Source organism: Oryctolagus cuniculus, chromosome 15, assembly GCF_051225735.1.
Source record: "Oryctolagus cuniculus isolate XC-2025 breed Fujian yellow rabbit chromosome 15, ASM5122573v1, whole genome shotgun sequence".
NCBI lineage: Eukaryota > Metazoa > Chordata > Mammalia > Lagomorpha > Leporidae > Oryctolagus > Oryctolagus cuniculus.
This window is the reverse complement of record NC_142881.1, coordinates 33,177,859-33,197,256: the sequence shown is the minus strand read 5'-3', so window position 1 is coordinate 33,197,256 and position 19,398 is coordinate 33,177,859. Positions and strand designations below refer to the sequence as shown.

Here is a 19,398-nt window from a genome sequence, read left to right as displayed (position 1 = left end):
TAAGTCTCCTGCTGCGGTGTTCCTGTCGATTTCCACTGAACTCCCTGAGGCTGCTTTTAAGACGACTACTGCTGTGCGATTTGGTACATGAAGATTTATGATAGTCATAGCCTCACCATACCTTGTCTCCCTTCTCACTGGAAAGAGCTTCACCTTTTTAAAAAATTTTTTAAAACCCCCACTTTCTGGCTTTAACAAGAAAAACAAGACAAGAGCCTGTGACGGCAGCTTGCTTTGGTTACAGTTGCCTGTCTGTCTTCTTGCCTTTTACTATTAAGAGTCTCTGGGTCATTTTCTTCAGCAATATCCCCTATGCAGAGCATGCCCTTGGGCTTCCATTTCTGACCCGGACACAGGATCCTTTCTCTTTCGGCAGGAGAGCCCATCACCCTTGCATTTACTGGCACAACAAGTGGCTTTGGGTGTAATCCAGTTGTTTTATTAGACACTTTCTGCAGGAAGCCCATAAGCCCCTGAAGCCCCTAAAATTACTTCTCGAATTCTGCATAAATAGAAATAAAAGATAATTTTATTTTGATGCGAAATAATTTTGACACCCATGCATGCAAAGGGTCTTCCAAAACCTCATGAAAATGTATATTCTAAAAAAGCTGGGTTTGGATTTTGAAATAAACGTATCTTTTCATTCCATTTTCCATGACTTTGTCAAAGCACCTCATGCATGCATTGGCTCTTCAGGGAAGAGCGCCTATCACTTCATCACAGGGTCACAGACCCGAGTCGGGCAACCACTGCCTTGTGCCTTTCTCTACAGAGAGCACCGCCCATCCGGTCCCCGCAGCCCTGGTGCCAGGACCCACTTGGGGCAGGTCATCCTGCCGTCCTCCTCTGGATCCACCTGCATTGCCACTTAACTGTTGATTTCACCATGGACAAAGGCAGTTTCGAGCCAACCTTCGACTGACACAAATCACAGCTCATCGGAAATGCCCGGAGTTCCTGAAAATTCTGGCCCCTTGGCCCCTCTGCTGCGCCGCCCTGGTTCTGCGGGGCGGCTGAGCCCTCGCCCTCTTACCCGCAGGCTCTGTAACTGAACACAATAAAGCTTTCCTCGTCGGTCCGTTCTATGAAGGTCACACAGGTGTGCTTCTCCCAGTGTCTCATGGCCTGCTTAAAAATGGCCCTCTGGCTTCCTGGAATGACAAGACAGGTGCTCATCACTTCCTCCATGGGGCCATACCTCCCCCAGAGGGTTGAAGGCACAGCTGATGTAAAAAAAATCCTGTTAATAATAACTGTGTTGTTCACTTGAAATTTAATGAGCGCACATTGTAAGTGTCCTCACCATCAGCCCCGCCACAACACCCCGAAACCAGTAGCTATGAGTAGTGATGGATATGTTAATTAATCTATTGTGATTATTGCTTTAGACATGGAGGGAGAGTTTCACCAGTTCATGGAGGAGCCAATATAGTGGCAGAGTGGATAAAGCTGCTGCCTGCAAAGCCAGCATCCTATATGGGCACTGATTTTTGTCCTGGCTGTTCCACTTCCAATCTAGCTCCCTTCCAATGCACCTGGGAAAGCAGCAGAAGATGGCCCAAGTACTTGGGCTCCTGCCACCTACATGGGAGGCCCAGATGAAGCTCCAGCCTTCTGGCTTCCGCCTGGCCCAGCCTTGGCTGTTGCCGTGTCTGGGGAATGAATCAGCAGACAGAAGATTGATCTCTCTCTCTCTCTTTCTCTCTCTCTGTAACTCTGACTTTAAAATAAATAAATAAATAAATTTTTAAAGTAAGAGTTTATTTTGGTGCAAAAAATTGTAATACATGGAAAATATGTACTATGAAAACACTATGTATGTATGTATGAATTTCAAAACTCATCAAAATAAACTCGTACTTTTAATTTCATTTTTCCAAGAGCTTTTTGAAGTCTCCTCTTGTGCATCAACTCATTACATTATATACCTTGACTAGATAGTTTTTATTTATATTTAAATATTCTAAAACTTTCCACAAGCGCTTATTCTGGTGACCCAGAATAGAAATATATGACACTTTTCCCTTGCTAAAAATATAATGTAACTTTCCTAAAACACCCAAACCCAGAAAGTGCAAATTGGGAGCAATGGCAAAACTGATTTTACGAAATACCCTGGGCTCCCCGACTTTTCCTTTGTATTGAAAGCATCTATCTAAACTTAAAACGCCTACCCTGGTCATTGAATGTGTAAACTGCAGGTTTATGAAGTAGGGGGAGTAGGTAAAAGACTAGGCAGGCACGGGCGCCTGGTGCAGTGCTGGAGATGCCACTTGCAATGTCCCTAAGCCATAATGGAGTGCCGGAGTCTGGGTCCCGGCCCTGCTTCTGGTTCCAGCTTCCAGCTAATGCACACCCCGGGAGGCAGCAGGTGACGGCGCATGTACTTGGGTGTCTGCATCCATGTGGGAGACCTGGACTGAGTTCCTGGCTCCTGGTTTCAGCCTGGCCTAGCCCTGGCTGTTGCAGACATTTGGGGAGTGAACCTGTAGTTGGAAGATCTCTCTCTCTCTCTCTCTCTCTCTCTCTCTCCTCCCCCTCCATCTCTGCCTTTTTCTGCTTTTCAAATAAATAAACAATTTTAAAAAGAAAGAGTGGGTAGGAGAGGGAGGCAGGGCTACTTAGGAAAGGATCTTGTAGATATAGTCAGGAGTTATGGTTTCATTCTAGTGGTAATGGAAAGCCACGAGATGATTTATGTATTTTTAAGACGATAAAACTTATAGCACATAATTACTAAATTAGTATGTGCCAGACAAAATCCTAAGTATGTTGTTTAACTCAATCAGCAAAATAACTCCATGGAGTAGAAAATGTTATCTTCTCCACTTAGAGAAAATGGCACTGAGGCACAGGGAGTTCACGCAATCTGCCCAGCACGTGCTCGAGGCAGGACTTGCACCGGGGAGTCACGCCTGTCTCCTGGCCCCTCTGTTTGCTGCGTGGCCAGTCACAGGGGCCCACCAAGTCCAGGGTGTCCCTCAGGCAGCAGAAGGCAGCCCATGATGTGTGGCTGCTCAGCTCTTCCTTCCGAAGGGAGGACGCGCCCTCACCTACCCATTCTGCAAACCCCATTTACCCCTCCAGACCAGGGTTTTGTGTCATGCACCACACGGAGCCCCAGGAAGATGGGGGTCTCTGAGGACGCAGCCCCAACAGAACCCACAGTTTCCTCTGAGCGGGGGACTTCGGCAGGCAGGAGCGCTGTGACCCTGGCATCCGCCTGGTGCTCCCGAGAGGCATCCACTCCTATCTAGGAGGTGCTGTCAGCCTAGGGAGACAAAACACCCAGCCCCCAAGCAGGGGTCACCTGAGGTTACTGACCAGTGAAGTTCCCTCCAATGACATAGGGGATAACCCCCCCGGGCCATATCCTCTCTGTCCTTGAGGTCGTGGCTCTTCGGACCCGAGGAGAGGAGGTCTCAGCTGCGGCTTGCGCTGTCCCAGGGCTGTGCGGAGGCATGGCATTCTCCTTGTCATCTGCAAGACAGTCAGGTACCATTTACTTTGACCTTTGCCTCCCCCTGTGAATCAAGGCTAAGACTGAATAGAGCACAAAGCCATAGAAGGGAGGTTGAGACGGGTTGTGCAGGGAGTGCTAGGTGTGTTCAGGTTGTGAGTGCCTGGGTGGTTGCTTTCCAGGCTGCAGGAGGACCTAGGGCAGTCGCTGTGCTAGGCCTGGCCTCACTGGCCACAGAAGCAGGTGTGCCCACATGAGGCATAGCCCTCTGGGTGGGGCCAAAGTGGGGGTGTGCTTCCTTCTCAGAGCTGCCAGCATTTGGGGGAACAGGCTGAGTCAGTCCCTTACCATGTCCAAATACCATCAGTGTTGTACATTTTGAAATTATTTGGTCAGCACAACAAAGAAAGTGGACCAGTCTGTGATGTGGAGAAAAAAAATTATTTGCAAGATAGACCCTTAGAAAAAGCAGTGCCTTATGGCTGCATCCCCTCTAACCCCAGCTCTTCCCAGTCTCTCCTCACATCTGCACCCTGGCAGGAGGAATGTGAGAAACAGACGGGAGCCTCATTTAAGGTCCTGAGTCCAAGCATCAGGCACTGGAGACAGCATGGGTGGACAGGTGAACAGGTAGACCAGAATCCTGAAACCTGGGGTTGCTACACACCTGGATCCACACTCACATTGGTCACCCTTCAGATCATTTAAGGTTTTGTTGTCAGTCCCTGAAATCCCACGTTATCCTCACTTGGCGCATTGCCTCTCTCCAGTTTTTATATCCCCCCCCCCACGCTAAAAATCAGCTTTTGGCTTTGTCAGTGTTTTCATTTTTGAAATTTCATTAATTTTATTTTATTGTTCCCTTCTCTTATTATTTATCTTTTCCTGACATTTCTTGCCTAGCTTCTTCTCTGTAAAAAAAATTGAGATATAATTTGCACATCATGATGGTCGGTCTTTTAAAGTAGACAATGCAGTGGTTTTTAGTCTAGTTATAGAGTTGTATAAGTGCCATCACACAGGCATTCCCCGTGGCTCCCTCCCCAGTCGTTGGCAGCTGGCCACCTGCTCTTTTGCTATGGATTTGCCTTTCTGGCCATTTCCCATACATGGACTCACAGCACATGCAGTCTCTCAGCTGGCGTCTTTCCCTTAGGATGGTCTCATGGTCCAGCCACGTGAAAGCAGGCATCTGTTCTTCCATACATTTTGTGGTAGAATAACATCCACTCCACTGTAGGGCTGCACCAGATTCTGTTTGTCCCTTCCCCACTTGATGGACATCGGAGCTACTTCCACATTTTTGGCTATTGTGAACAAGGTGTGGGGAGCAACTCGGACTAGACTAAGTTACTGGAATTAAGACTTATTCTGTGCATCTGCTCTCCCACAATATGGCGCTGGGAGAGAAGAAAACAGCTTCTACGCAGCTGCCTCCAGTTCAACCAATAAACTGTAGGACTTGCTCCTGATTGGAGGAGAGCAGCGTACTCGGCGTGTGGGCAGCCGAGTTGGGATTGGTGGAAGAGGACTATAAAGGAGGAGAGAGACAGCATGCACCAGGAACATCTAAGGGGAACATCTAAGGGGAACACCTGTGCAGCCCCCGAGAGAGCCGGCCGGCGGTGTGCCGCTCCCCTGCGGAAGTGGGGAATGTGGCTAGGGGGAACTGCCCTTCCACGGAGGTGGAAGGGATAGTAGCCAACCTGGGAAGAACCAGCAGCAAACCCGGGGAGGGCCGAGCAGACGAAAGAACAGCGCAGGGTCCTGTGTCGTTCCTCCATGAAGAGGGGGAGCGACACAAGGTGTTTATGAACACTTATCTGCACGTTTTTGGCGTGGACCTGAGTTTTCAGTTCTGTTCAGTTATGCCTAGGTATGGAAATTCTGGGCCATCCTCTAATGGTAACTCCACATCTGAGCTCTCAAGGAAAGACCAGAGTGTTTTCTAAAGCGGTGGCACCATTTTACAACCCGGTCAGCAATGTACCAATATTCCAACGTCTTCACGTCCATGCCAACACTTGCCATTGTCAATCTTTTTGACTTTACTCACCCTCATGGGCATAAAGCGGCATCTTGTTGTGGTTTTGATTTCCATTTCCCTAATGACTGATGATGCTGAACATGTCATCGTGTGTTTAGTGGTCATGTGGAACTCTTCCTTGGAAAAACATGTATTCAGACCCTTTGTCCACTCCCTAATTGGGTTCTTTGTTTTTTTATTATTGTGTTAAGATTATTTTTTTAAAGATTCTATTTATTTGTTTGAGAGGTAGAGTTACAGTAAGAGGGAGAGACAGAAAGGTCTTCCATCAGCTGGCTCACCCCCAAGATGGCTGCAACGGCCGGAGCTGAGCTGATCCGAAGCCAGGAGCCAGGAGCTACTTACAGGTCTCCCATGTGGGTGCAGGGGCCCAAGTGCTTGGGCCATCTTCTGCTTTTGTAGGCCATAGCAGAGTACAGGATTGGAAGAGGAGCAGCTGGGACTCGAACCAGTGCCCATGTGGGATGCCGGCTCCGCAGGCAGAAGATTAACCTACTGCATCACAGCGCCGGCTCCAAGATTATCCTTTATATATGCTGGATACCAGACTTTCTTAGGTACATGAGTTCCAAATATCTTCTCCTATTCTGTAGGTTGTCCTTTCAGTCTTTTTTTTTTTTTAATTTATTTATTTGAGAGGCAGACTTACAGAGAGAAGGAGAGACAGAGAGAAAGGTCTTCCATCCACTGGTTCACTCCCCAAACAGCTACAACAGCTGGAGCTGGGCTGATCCCAAGCCAGGAGCCAGGAGCCTCTTCCAGGTGTCTCATGCAGGTGCAGGGGCCCAAGTATTCGGGCCATCTGCTTTTCCAATCCTTAGCAGAGAGCTCGATCAGAAAAGGAGCAGCCAGGACACAAACCGGCACCTATATGGGATGCTGGTGCCACAGGCAGAGGCTTAGCCTACTACGTCACAGCGCCGGCCCATCTTTTCACTTTCATGATAGTATCCTTTGAAACACAGAAGTTTGTTTGTTTTTTGATAGGCAGAGTGGACAGTGAGAGAGAGAGACAGAGAGAAAGGTCTTCCTTTGCCGTTGGTTCACCCTCCAATGGCCAGCGCTCTGTGGCCGGCGCACCGCACTGATCCGATGGCAGGAACCAGGTACTTCTCCTGGTCTCCCATGGAGTGCAGGGCCCAAGCACTTGGGCCATCCTCCACTGCACTCCCTGGCCACAGCAGAGAGCTGGCCTGGAAGAGGGGCAACCGGGATAGAATCCGGCACCCCGACCGGGACTAGAACCCGGTATGCCGGCGCCCCAAGGCGGAGGATTAGCCTAGTGAGCCGCGGCGCCGGCCAAGAAGTTTTTAATTTTGATAAAATCCAATGTATCTATTTTTCTTTCATTGTTTAATGCTTTTGGTGTTATATCTAAGAAACCATAACTGAATCCAAGGTCACAAAGATTTAGACCTGTTGTCTTTGAAGAGTTCTCTAATTTTGGCTTCTATATTTAGGTCTTTGATATATTTTTTGTTAATTTTTCTTTATGGTTCAACTTCATTCTTTTGCATATGGATATCAAGTTGTCTCAACAATATTTGTCCAAAAGACTAGTTTCTCTCTAAGGAATTGTTATGGCACAAACCCATTATTTTCTAGCTTCTTGAGTTAAATGCTTAGCACATTAACTTCAACCTTTCTTATGTTCTAATATTATCATTTAACGCTCAAGTTTCTAACTTCCTCTTTACCTCATCGCACACCTTGATTTGTCTATTTTCAAGGTTAGATACTAATGTATTCTGTAAGTTCCATTTAGAATCTCTTCCTTGCTCTTTTTATTATTTAGATGTACAATTTTACACCTCTACACATTTGTTTCTCTGTGTGTCACAGATCCCAAAGACTATATTCCAAGCAGCCACTCTACGAGGCAAACATTTCTGCAAGAGGCCAATAGTGAACCCTGTGGGATCAGTGGGGCACATGTTCCTTCTTACAACAGAGGAAGCAGCTGTAGGCAATATGCAAATGAATGGGAAAGCTGTGTTCCAATAGACTTTGTTTGTCATAACAGATAGCAAGATTTGGCCTGCGGAACACAGATGGCTGGCCCATGCTTCAAGGTATCAATTCTTTGGTATTTAGAGTTTTCTTTCACAGTTTAGTACAAGGCAGATTTTTTTGAAAGATTGTTTATTTGAAAGGCAGAGTTACAGAGAGATGGGGACAGACAGAGAGCGAGAGAGAGATCTTTCATTATTCACTGGTTCACCCCGCAAATGGCTGCATCAGCTAGGGCTGGACCAGGTCAAAGCCAGGAGCCTGGAACTCCATTGGGTCTCCCTTGTGGGTGGCAGGGGCCATCTTCCACTGCTTTTCTAAGCTCATTAGCAGGGAGCTGGTTTGGAAGTGGAGCAGCTGGGACAGGAACAGACGTCCATATGGGATGCCAGTCTCCCCCCACCCCCACTTTTATTTAAGCAATACAAATTTCATAAGTACAACTTTAGGAACATAGTTATTCTTACTACCATACCTGCCCTCCCACCCACACTCTCACCCCTCCACTGACTCCCTCTTCCCTTCTCCATTAAGATTCGTTTTTAATTAACTTTATACACAGAAGACCAACTCTATACTAATATTTCAATAATTTGCACACACACATACACAATGTTTGAGAACAAATTTTACAGTTAACTCTCATAATACAACTATTTGAGGACAGAGGTCCTGAATAGGAAGTAAGTGCACAGTGACTCCTGTTGTTAATTTACCAATTAACACTCTTATGGATGACTTCAGTGACCACCCGAGGTGCTTGACATGAGCTGTCTAGGCTATGGAGGCCTTTTGAATCCACAATCTCCATCAGCATTTAGACAAGGCCATAAGCAAAGTGGAAGTTCTCTCCTCCCTTCAGAGAAAAGAACCTCCTTCTTTGATGGCCAGTTCTTTCTGCTGGGGTCTCACTCACAGAGATCCTTCACATAGAACATTTTTTGCCACAGAGTCTTGGCTTTCCATGCCTGAAATGGGATGCCAGTCTTGCAGGTGGCAGTTTAATCCACTGAGCCACAGCGCAGGTCCCCCAGACTGATTTTTATATATGCTCCATGTGTTCTTGAAATAATGTATATTGTCTAATTGATGGGTGAAGATAGCTACAAATGTTGCTCAAATAATCACCTACAAACATTTTTGGCTCCTTGGCATTTCAGTTACTGAGAAAAGTGCTGTAAATAATCTCTGATTAAGTTTGTGGATTGTCTTTTTCCCCTTTATTCTTAAGTTTTACTCTAGATCTTTCAAGACCATGTTGGTTAGAAAACAGTTTAGGATTGTTAAATGTTCCAAATGACTTGTTCCTTTTATTGCTAATGACCTTCAATATAATAACAATAATGCTTATCCATAATAAAGATTATTTTGTCACATGTTAATATTTTTTATCTTTTATTTTTATTATATAAAGCTTTTATTTAATAAATACAAATTTCAGAAGTACAACTTTTGAATTATAGTGGTTCTTCCCCCATACCCATTCACCACCCCCAAACCATCCCACCTCCTACTCACTCTCCCATCCCATTCTTCATTAAGTTTCATTTTAAATTATCTTTATATACAGAAGATCAACTTTATACTAAATAAAGATTTCAACAGTTTGCACCCACACAGATACACAAAGTATAAAGTACTGTTTAAAGGCTAGTTTTACCGTTAATTCTCATAGTACAACACATTAAGGACAGAGGTCCTACATGGGGAGCAAGTGCACGACTCCCGTTGTTGATTTAACAATTGACACTCTTATTTATGACATCAGTGATCACCCGAGGCTCTTGTCATGAGCTTCCAAGGCTTTGGAAGCCTCTTGAGTCTACAAACTCTGACCTTATTTAGACAAGGCCATAATCAAAGTGGAAGTTCTCTTCTCCCTTCAGAGAAAGGTACCTCCTTCTTTGATGACCCCTTCTTTCCACCAGGATCTCACTCACAGAGATCTTTCATGTAGGTCATTTTTTGCCACAATGCCTTGGCTTTCCATGCCTGAAATGCTATCATGGGCTTTTTAGCCAGATCCGAATGCCTTAAGGGCTGATTCTGAGGCCAGAGTGCTTTTTAGGGCACTTGTCATTCTATGAGTCTGCTGTGTGTCCTGCTTCCCATGTTGGATCATTGTCTCCTTTTTAATTCTATCAATTATTATTAGCAGACACTTGGTCTTATTTGTCACATGTTAATATTGCAATGAGTTTTATTTTGATTAGTTTTGCCTCATATGGCATTTTCCCATCTATCTATTTTCAGTCTTTTTGTAAATATATTTTTAATGAGTCATTCAACAGATGTTATTCTGCAAGTAAAACATATTCCCACAACAAACAATAAAACATGATTTGTAATGATCATAATACTGAAGTTCAATATTATCTTTTGTTGAATATGAAAGATTTTTGTAAATTAACACTTTATTGAGAAGAATTATAGATTCACATGTGGTTGTAAGAAATAATACAGAGGGATTTTGTATATGCTTTATTCAGTTTCCCAAGGGTAAAATTGTTTTCTGCAGTACAACAGAATAATACTCATAAGGACTTTGATACAATCCAATGATCTCATTTAGATTTCCTCAGTGTTTTCCACGTGTGCTCATTTGTGTGTGAGTGTATATGCATGCATAGTTCTACACAATTTCATCACATGTATGGGTTTGTGAAGCCACAATCATATTCATAATTATGAATAGTTCCATCACCACAGATTCCATCTGCTAGTCCACTCCACAAGTGCCCACAACAGCCCCTTGGCCAGGATCTAAGTCAGGAGCCAGCAAATCAATCTAGATCTCCAACATGGGTGACAGAAACACCATCCCTGCTGCCTCCCAGGGTCCCCATTAGCAGGAAATCAGGAGCTGGAGCTGGGAATCAACCCAGGCCCTGTGACACGGGCGTGGGCATCTCAACAAGCATCCTGATAGCAGCTCGGCCAGTCACCTGCTCCCATGCATGGGTGTTTGCGTGAAGTGCTCATTTCTATGGGATAAACACCCCCAAGAGGAATCACCGGGTCAGGCAGTAATTGAACCTGTTTCTGGCTTCTGTACTCTATTGTACTGATCTACTTGTTATACCTTTGCCAATACCAGAATGCCTGGATTACCACAGCTATACAGAAAGCCTTAATACAGGGCAAAGTGATGATTCCCTTGTCAATCTTGTTTTTTATGATTGTTTTCGCATATAAATTTTGTGTGTGCTTCCATGTAAATTTTTTTTATTTGATAGGTAGAGTTATAGACAGTGAGAGAGAGAGACAGAGAGAAAGGTCTTCCTTCTGTTGGTTCACCCCCCAGATGGCTGCTACAGCCGGAGCTGCGTCGATCCAAAGCCAGGAGCCAGGAGCCAGGTGCTTCCTCCTGGTCGCCCATGTGGGTACAGGGGCCCAAGCACTTGGGCCATCCTCCACTGCCCTCCCGGGCCACAGCCGAGAGCTGGACTGGAAGAGGAGCAGCCAGGACTAGAACCCAGCACCCATATGGGATGCCGGTGCCGCAGGAGGAGGATTAAACAAGTGAGCCATGGCGCTGCCCCCCCCACCATGTAAATTTTAGAATAAGCTTTTCTATGTGTGCTCTTTCACTCTCTCTCACACACACTGAGATTTTGACAGGAATTGTATTAAACCTACCTATCAATTTGGCGAGAACTAGCACTTTTGCTATATTGAGTCTTCCAGTTTGGTGGGTGCAGTACTACCCTTCATTTGTTTAGATCTTGCCTTCTTTCATCAATATTGTCTAATTTTTATCACACAAATCCTGTATATATTTTGTTAAGTGTATGTCCCAGTATTTCATTTTCTTTGGAGTGGTTATAAATGGCATTGTGTTTTAAATTTTGGTTTCTGGATGTCCATTGGTAGAATATAAAAACATGAGGGAATTTTGTGTGTTCATCTGATATTCTGCCATCTTACTACTCATTCATTGGTCCTGAGGATTTTTTTTTCCTTGTAGATTCCTTGGAATTGTCTATGTAGACAAACATGCCATTTGCAAATGGTAACAATTTTATTTCTTCCTTTCTGATGTGAATGCCTTCTACTGTCTTTCTTGCTTCATTGCAGTGTCTAGAAATTTTCTTGCTTCATTGCAGTGTCTAGAAATTCCAGAACTATGAGGAATATGAGTACCCTCACCTTGTTTTTGATCTTAGGAGGAGAACATTCAGTCTTTCACTATTAAGTATGATGTAAACTAGGTTTTTGTAGATATCTTGTATCAAGTTAAAATATTTCTCCTTTATTCCCAACTAGCTGAGTCTTTATAATGAATAGGTGGTAGATTTTTATTAAATGCTTTTTCTACATCAATAAATGTGACCACAAGATTTTTCTTTATCTGTTTGATAAAATGAGTTGTTTAGAATAATTTTCAAATATTGAACCAGTCTAATCAGTTTTGCATACCTGGAATAAATATCACTTGGTTATGGTGTATAATTCTTTTTAAAACATTGTTGGATTTCATTTGCTAATATTTTGTTGAGGATTTCTGCATTTAAATTTAATTAGATTTTAGGTGTTTCAAAATATCTAGATTTTTTCTTTTTTATTTATTCATTTATTTACTTTTGACAGGTGGAGTGGACAGTGAGAGAGACAGAGAGAAAGGTCTTCCTTTTCCGCTGGTTCACCCCCCAATGGCTGCTGTGGCCAGCATGCTGCAGCTGGCGCACCACACCAATCCGAAGCCAGGAGCCAGGTGCCTCTCCTGGTCTCCCATGTGGGTGCAGGGCCCAAGCACTTGGGCCATCCTCCACTGCACTCCCTGGCCACAGCAGAGAGCTGGACAGGAAGAGGAGCGACTGGGACAGAATCCAGCGCCCGACCGGGACAGAAGCCGGTGTGCTGGCGCCACAGGCGGAGGATTAGCCTAGTGAGCTGTGGCGCCAGTCTAGATTTTTTTTCTTGTTCAAGCTAAGGATCTCTTTTAGCAGCTGAGTTACATTTTAGCTTGTTTTATATTTATTTTATTTTATGATATAACTGGACTTACTTCCTTTCTGAGTCTTGTTAAAATCGTGTTTATTTATTTGAAAGACACTTGGACAGGGAGGGAGAGCACCCATCCACTGGTTCATTCTCCAAATGCCCACAATGGCAGAGGCTGGGGTTCAGGCCTTAACCAAAATCTAGGAATGCAATCCAGGCATCCCACATGGGTGACAGAAACCCAACTGGTTGAGACATGGCCACTGCCTCCCAGGGTCCACATCACCAGGAAGCTGGAATGAGGGGCTGGGGCCAGGAATTGAAGCTAGGTCCTCCTATGAGGAACGTGAGTGTCTTAACTCCTCAGCGAAACATATGCTTCCAATTTCCTCCTCTCTTTATCCTTTATTGCTTTCTACCAGCTTAAGACATTTTTATGATTTATCTATTACTCACTTTCTATTCTTTAATATTGCTTTTAATTTTGAACATTCATATTTGACTTAACAACATATAAAGAATCGGTGAACTAGAAAACAGATCTGAAGAAAGCAGGCCAGTTGCATGCTGGAAGACAAAACATTCCTCAAACAACTTTAATTTATAAAAAGACCCTCACATTTTCCTCTTGTTCTTTACTTGCTTTTAAACTCCCAAATCCATCTCTATATCGGCGGCTTCCTCACAATTTAGATTCATATCCATTTTCACCGTTTCCTTGCTGACTGCTCCTCCCTGCCTCTCACCCTCCCTCCAGAAAAACACCTGTGTTAGTGTTCATTCATGAAGGCTAAAACTTCTCTTGGTCTTTGTAAATACTTTTGTCCTCACTCCTGAAACAAAGCTTAGCTTGGAATGGTCAGCATTCTAAGTTGGCAGGTTTCTTCCCCAGCACGTCAAAGGCAGCACTCCAATGCCCTGTGGCTTTCACTGATGCCAGTGGGAGGAGGCTTCTCAGTTTTGTGGCCACTCCTCCACCCGGGATCTTTTGTTCTGCTTCCTTTTGTTCCTTGTCTTTGGTGTTCCTCAGCATCATTACCATTGTCTAGAAAAGGCTTTGTTTTAATTCTGCATTGGACTCTTACAGTTCTTGAAATCTCACACCTTTCTTCAGTTCTAGAAAATTCTAATTCATTATGCATTTGACCGTGGGCTCCCTGGCTGTCTCCCATTGGGAGGTCTCTCACCTTCTAGAATTCCTGTTGTTCCATACTGGACATTGTCATTTTATCTTCCATGTCTCCTCACTTTCTTTTATACTGTATGACTCTTAATCGCTCAGGGCTGAAATATGTTGCTGTGGATTCGTTCTGAGAGGAAGAGCTCAGTGGGGGCAAGAGGCACGGAGTCACTGCACAGACACAGGGAGTTGGGTGAAAGCAGGCCTGAGGCAAGCAGCCTGCAGACTCGTTTATTTCAGTTGGTGCAGCAGCTTATATAGCCGAGGCAGCCAATCTGGTCAAGGGGCGGCTTATGCCATAACCAATCACTGCCTGTTGCCAGGCAGACTCCTTTGCCAGGTGGGTTCCTAAGCCATTTCTGGAGTAACTGACGCTCGCTTGCCAGTGGCCATCTTGGCATGGCCTTCTCATTCCACCATGTCTCCTCACTTTCTTTTATACTGTATGACTCTTAATCTCTCAGGTCTGAAATATGTGTAGTTTCCTTAGATCTATTTTCTACTTCACTCATTCCCTCTTTAATTGTGTGTAACTCACTACTTTTTTCAGTTTCTGTGAATACAGATATCACTTATGGAAGACCTATTTAGAGCTGCTTCAAATATATCTTTTTTTTTTTTTAATTTTGCCATGCTGTGCTTTTCTCCCAAACTTTCCCTTTGACTCTTTATTCACTCAGGCATCTATTATGGGATGGGTGTTGGGTTAAGATGCCAGCTGGGATGCCTGGGCCCATATCTCACTGCCTGGGTTTCAGTTTCAGCACAGCTCTGATTGCTAAAGCACACACTGGGTGGTAGCAGGTAGTGGTTCAAGAAGTTATATTTATTAACATTTTCTTCAGATGGTTTTATCATTTCTACATCTTGGGGTGCCAATTCTCCAATCTGTTGTGTCTGTTAATCCTCCTTCATGGCTTAAGTTTTTGTGTTTCTGATGTTTTATTTTAGGCTCAAGTTGAGGCAAGACTATTCCTTTCTTGCAAGAGCCCCATAGGCCTTGAGTCATGAGCAAGACCCAGTTTTGCATTCCCAGAGCTCTTGGGATCCTAAGAGTCCAGATAGATTCTTGCATGCATTTCTCAGTTTGATTCTCTTATGCAGAAAGTATGCTTTGAGAACTCATACATGTACGAGGAACAAAGTTTTGGGATTCAGTTTCTCATAGGAAAAATATTTGCCCCCACTTAGAGCCTGGGAAGGACAGCAAGATTTCTTGCCATTCTTTTTTTTTTTTTTTAAGAATTATTTTATTTATTTGAAATAGTTACAGACAGAGGTAGAGCCAGAGAAAGAGAGGTCTTCCATTCTATTGGTTTACTTCCCACATGACCTCAACAGCCAGAGCTGAGCTGATCTGAAGCCAGGAGCCAGGAGTTTCTTCCAGGTCTCCCATGTGGGTGTGGGGGCCCAAGCAGTTGGGCCAACTTCTACTGATTTCCCAGGCCACAGCAGAGAGCTGGATTGAAGTGGAACAGCAGGGACTCAAACCGGCACCCATATGGGATGCCAGTGCTGCAGGCTGGGGCTTTAACCCACTGTGTCACAGCGCCAGCCCCAAGATTTCCTGCCATTCTTCTGAGCCCTGCAGAGGCAGTCATTTCATCAGGATGCCCGTCTCTGCTCCTGCCTCGCATGGGACCAAGGGTTTATCTTCTGTACGTGAATGGGTAGCACTCGGGCATTAGAACACCAGCCCCTGTCCCTCGAGTGCCAGTCCAGTTGCAGTGGCATCTGCATGGTCTCCCCACCCTCTGTAGCTTAATTCCAGGAGTCTGCATTCCCTGTTCTCATCTGATCATGGCAGTGCACCTTCTTCCCCTTGAACTTCACACCACATCTTCAATTTGGCTAGGGGAAATATTACCTTTTTTTCTTAACATTTCTATAGCTATGTAAGAGGTCCCTACCAGTTCAGTTAATCAGATTGCCAGGCGCAGAAATTTGGCATGTAACATCATTTTAAACCTGAAATTGATTGTTTTACTTCTAGAATTTCTAGAACAGAAGTCATACACTTGCAGTCTTGGGATAAACCCAGCCCACAGATGTGTTTTGTTTGGCCTGGACATTTTTGGCCCACACTATGTTTTTTTTAAAAATCTCACATTAGGAGCCAACTTTTAAAAATCAAGGGATTTCACATAGCAATCCGGATTTTCTAGTTTTTTTCTCTAAAAACGGAATGATCTGGCAACAGTGGGTCCATCTTCCGTCATGGCACAACCCGGGGGAGTGCAAGAGCACCTGCTCCCGAGTCAGAACACGTGTCCTCTTGTTTGCTAGCATCTCTCCCCCTCCACACAGTCCCATCCGGCCCACTTCATCTATTTCGACACCACCCGCACCGCACGACCTGCCTGACCTCGACCAGTACTCTGATTTGCGTTCCCGGCTCTAGAAAACAAGTGGCACCAAGTGGCTCTCTGCAAGACGGCAAGAACTGTGGCTGCCTGTTCACCACCCTATGCTCCACACCCTATGTGGTGCCCGGGTGGTGGCAAGCATTCAGTATTTTTGGCATCTGAATGAATGAATGAAAGAATGGGTGAACTGTTCTAAAAATAAACAGCCCAACAGTCCAAACAATTCTGTGGCGGAAACCTCTCTAACATGTTGGCAACGCCGAGGCCCTTAATGTTTACATCCTGAGAATCATCACGTCTTAAGTAACCACAGGCAGCGATGGAGCAAGTGGAAGTTTGTTATTCATTTCCCACATGGTTTTCAACAAGTCTCTTAATTTTCATCTGCTGCCAACTTCCCCGTTTGAGGGAATAACACGCAGCTGTCCCCTGGTGCTCGGACAGGCTGCGCTCTACATGCACGTGGCCTGGTATTGCCACGGTCGTTTTTCTGCAGCCGAGTCAGCATGGGAAAATCTTAAGTGCACCTGGAAAGAGGCTGGGGTGTAATTTCCAGAGATGGGTTATTGAATGACAGTTTCCCCTTCGGTCCAGTGAGAAATTTAATTTGCCGAGGACTCAACACAGGAAGCATTTGCCGATTAAAAATATGTCTAAACAGATGTTCTGCTCAGCCTGGAAGAAGGATCTTAATGCAACTGTCATTATTGGATTTTCTTGGATTACTACTATCTGGAGTCAGAGTCCAACTCGAAGGATGTAATTATTTACTGTGGCCAAGAGTCTCGCATTTGAGCGGGGGCTCAGGGGCATCTGAAAGGGCTGAGCATGCTGGGGGCAGGGTAGGTTGGGGGATAAAGCCCATTTAAATTCTCTGGCCCTGGGAGCAACCCCGTGCCGCTCTGAAGCAGCAGAGCGGATGCTGCTATTCCCCATTCCATTTCCAGCCGAAGGCGCAGCCGTGTCATAAATGGAACCCAGCCCCCTCGAGCGAGGAACTGCAATTTTCAGATTAGGCAACTGGTCACTCCCACGCTGGAAGTAAATGCCGGAATGACACAGCCACGGGCAGAGCCCTCACCCGGGGAGAGATGGGTACATCCGCGCTGTGCCGGCTGCGCTCCCGGCAGACTGAACAGCGGGCTTTATGAAAGGGAGGACGGTGGCGTACGCACATTAGTCTCAACCCTCGAAACTCCACGACATTCTTGTGTCTGTGCCCCACCCCCACCTCCCTGCCCAGCGTCCAGTGGAGGCATCATGTACTTTTTAAAGCGCCCTGAGTGATGACAAAGCTAGCAAAGTGTGGGAGCTCCTGATTTGGCCCAAAGGTTAAGATTGAGGCTTTGGGAGCAGGGAGACTTTATGTCAAGGGAAATGCTGCCATTTGCCATCTGTGTGGCTTTGGGCACACTTCCTGTGGCATGATGTGAGCATCGAACCTGGTAATTAACCGCAAACACCTGCTGTAAGGGCTCAAGGAGAGCTGCTGTAATCACCAGGAAAGGGGCCGCGCTGTGGCTGGTGGATAAAGCCTTTGCCTGTGGCACCAGCATCCCATATGGGCACGGGTTCAAGTCCCGGCTGCTCCTCTTCTGATCCAGCTCTCTGCTACGGCCTGGGAAAGCAGTGGAAGATGGCCCAAGTGCTTGGGCCCCTGCACCCATGTGGGAGTCCGGAAGAAGCTTCTGGCTTCAGATTGGCCCAGCTCTGGTCGTTGTGGCCATTTAGGGAGTGAACCAGTGAATGAAGATATCTGTCTCTCTCTCTCTCTCTCTCTGCATCTCTGCCTCTCAAATAAATAAATAAATATATTTTTTAAATCACCAGGAAGGGCTGCCTCTGGGACCAGGGACAGGATACAAAGGTGGCCATAGGGTAGCCTCGGTGGCTATACCTGAATGTGCTGACCTAAGTGACACCTGGGGATTCCAGCACTAGGGGGAGTTCCTCGGGATCCCTGTGTGTGGGTCCCTTGTTCTTTAGAGCAGCCAGATTCCACTGCTGTCTGCTTCGGCACCTCCTGAAGGTGAGGGGTCCTTTCTCTTTTGCGTACCTGACTCTGGAAATCGGGCTCTGTCTAAACAGCCACAGTCCAGCCACGCAGCAGTTCCACACTTCATTTCCTTACGCCATCATCAGCCCTGCCATGCATGTACGCCCCCACCTCCGGGGGGGGAGGCTCCTCGGACCAAGCTGGCGGCCAAGGGGATGCGAGCGAGCTGGTGAGTAGCTCGCCCCTCCCTGAAGCTGGCGGCATAACCCCCACCGGGTCAGAGCTGAGGGGAGCCACACAACGCCAGGAGGTAAGAGTGCCGCTGCAGTGGGCCACAGCCTTCCCTCCCATCCTCTCTCCTGCCTGGGTAGCCTCGTGTTCTGGGGTGGTGGAAGTGAGGCAGGCCGTGACTCCAGGGGAATCTGAGATGGACTCCACTTCTCTTATTTTTAATTCCAACGTAAATGAGAGGCCCTCGGGCTGGTGCCTGACGGTGCCCTGCAGGGACAGGAGGGGAGAGTGGAGAGCCAGGCTAGCGTGTGCCCCTGCCTCACCTGGGGGCCTCCTTCCTCCTCGGGTTGCCCTGGATGCTCACAGGCCTTCTCGTCTGCTGCCGGACCGAGAGGGAAGACTAGGCTGGCCATGACATTCATGGTCCTCCTCAAACAAACCAGGGCCATTGGAAGGGCTGCAGTCTGTGGCCAGCTTTGGGGACATTTGTACAAGAGGGGGAGTATGGTTGTCATCATCCTTCTTAAAAATCTCAGCAAGGGCTCTTGTTGCAGTGCACAATCCAACTGGAGACAGAATTTTAATGGCCCACAGCAGCCTTATCCCTTCCTGTTTTCCATAGCTGTGTCTGCGTGCAGCTGTCAGCCAGCTGTGGGGTCCGAGTCCCGAGGTGGACCCTGCACTGGTAACGCTGGATGATATTTCTTGGAGCTGGCGTGGAGGGGAAGAGGTGCCAGAGCAACATTCATTGAGGCACCTCGCTGTGCACTTTACATAAATACTATTTCGAATTCTCTCCACATTTCACAAGAGGGGCTGGATAGCTTGTCCAAAGTCACAGCTCCTATGTGATTGAGCTGGGATTCAAGGTCTGTTTATCTGGTCAGGTCACTTGATATTCAACAAACTGTTAATTACCAAAAGCTCTGACAGCATCCATTGCAGGTGAGCAGACAAGGCGCGGTGAGGGAAGGTGGCCGCCAGCAGCTTGACTCCTTCCCGTGAGCTCATCTCACGTCTCACATGAAGCAGCAGACGCTACCTGCCTCTGCCCGCCCCAGGCTGGCCTTTGGGCTTGTCTTAACCAACAAAGGAGGAGTTCTGAGTCCAGACCTTGAATGGACATCTGCTTCTGCCCTCTGGGAAGCCGGCCACCACGCT

The 19,398-nt window shown here is 46.3% G+C and overlaps 1 protein-coding gene across 1 annotated transcript in view; it reads right to left on the bottom strand.

The window, feature by feature from the left end:
* TLL2 (tolloid like 2) overlaps positions 1–19,398 on the bottom strand; it is a 144,484-nt gene that overhangs the window by 50,729 nt on the left and 74,357 nt on the right. Inside the window, exons 3-4 of the mRNA XM_070057473.2 lie at positions 3,328–3,483; positions 1,037–1,154 (exon numbers count right to left, since the gene is read on the bottom strand). Coding sequence (XP_069913574.2) covers positions 1,037–1,154; positions 3,328–3,483 — 274 coding nt within the window. The remainder of the gene's footprint in view (positions 1–1,036; positions 1,155–3,327; positions 3,484–19,398) is intronic.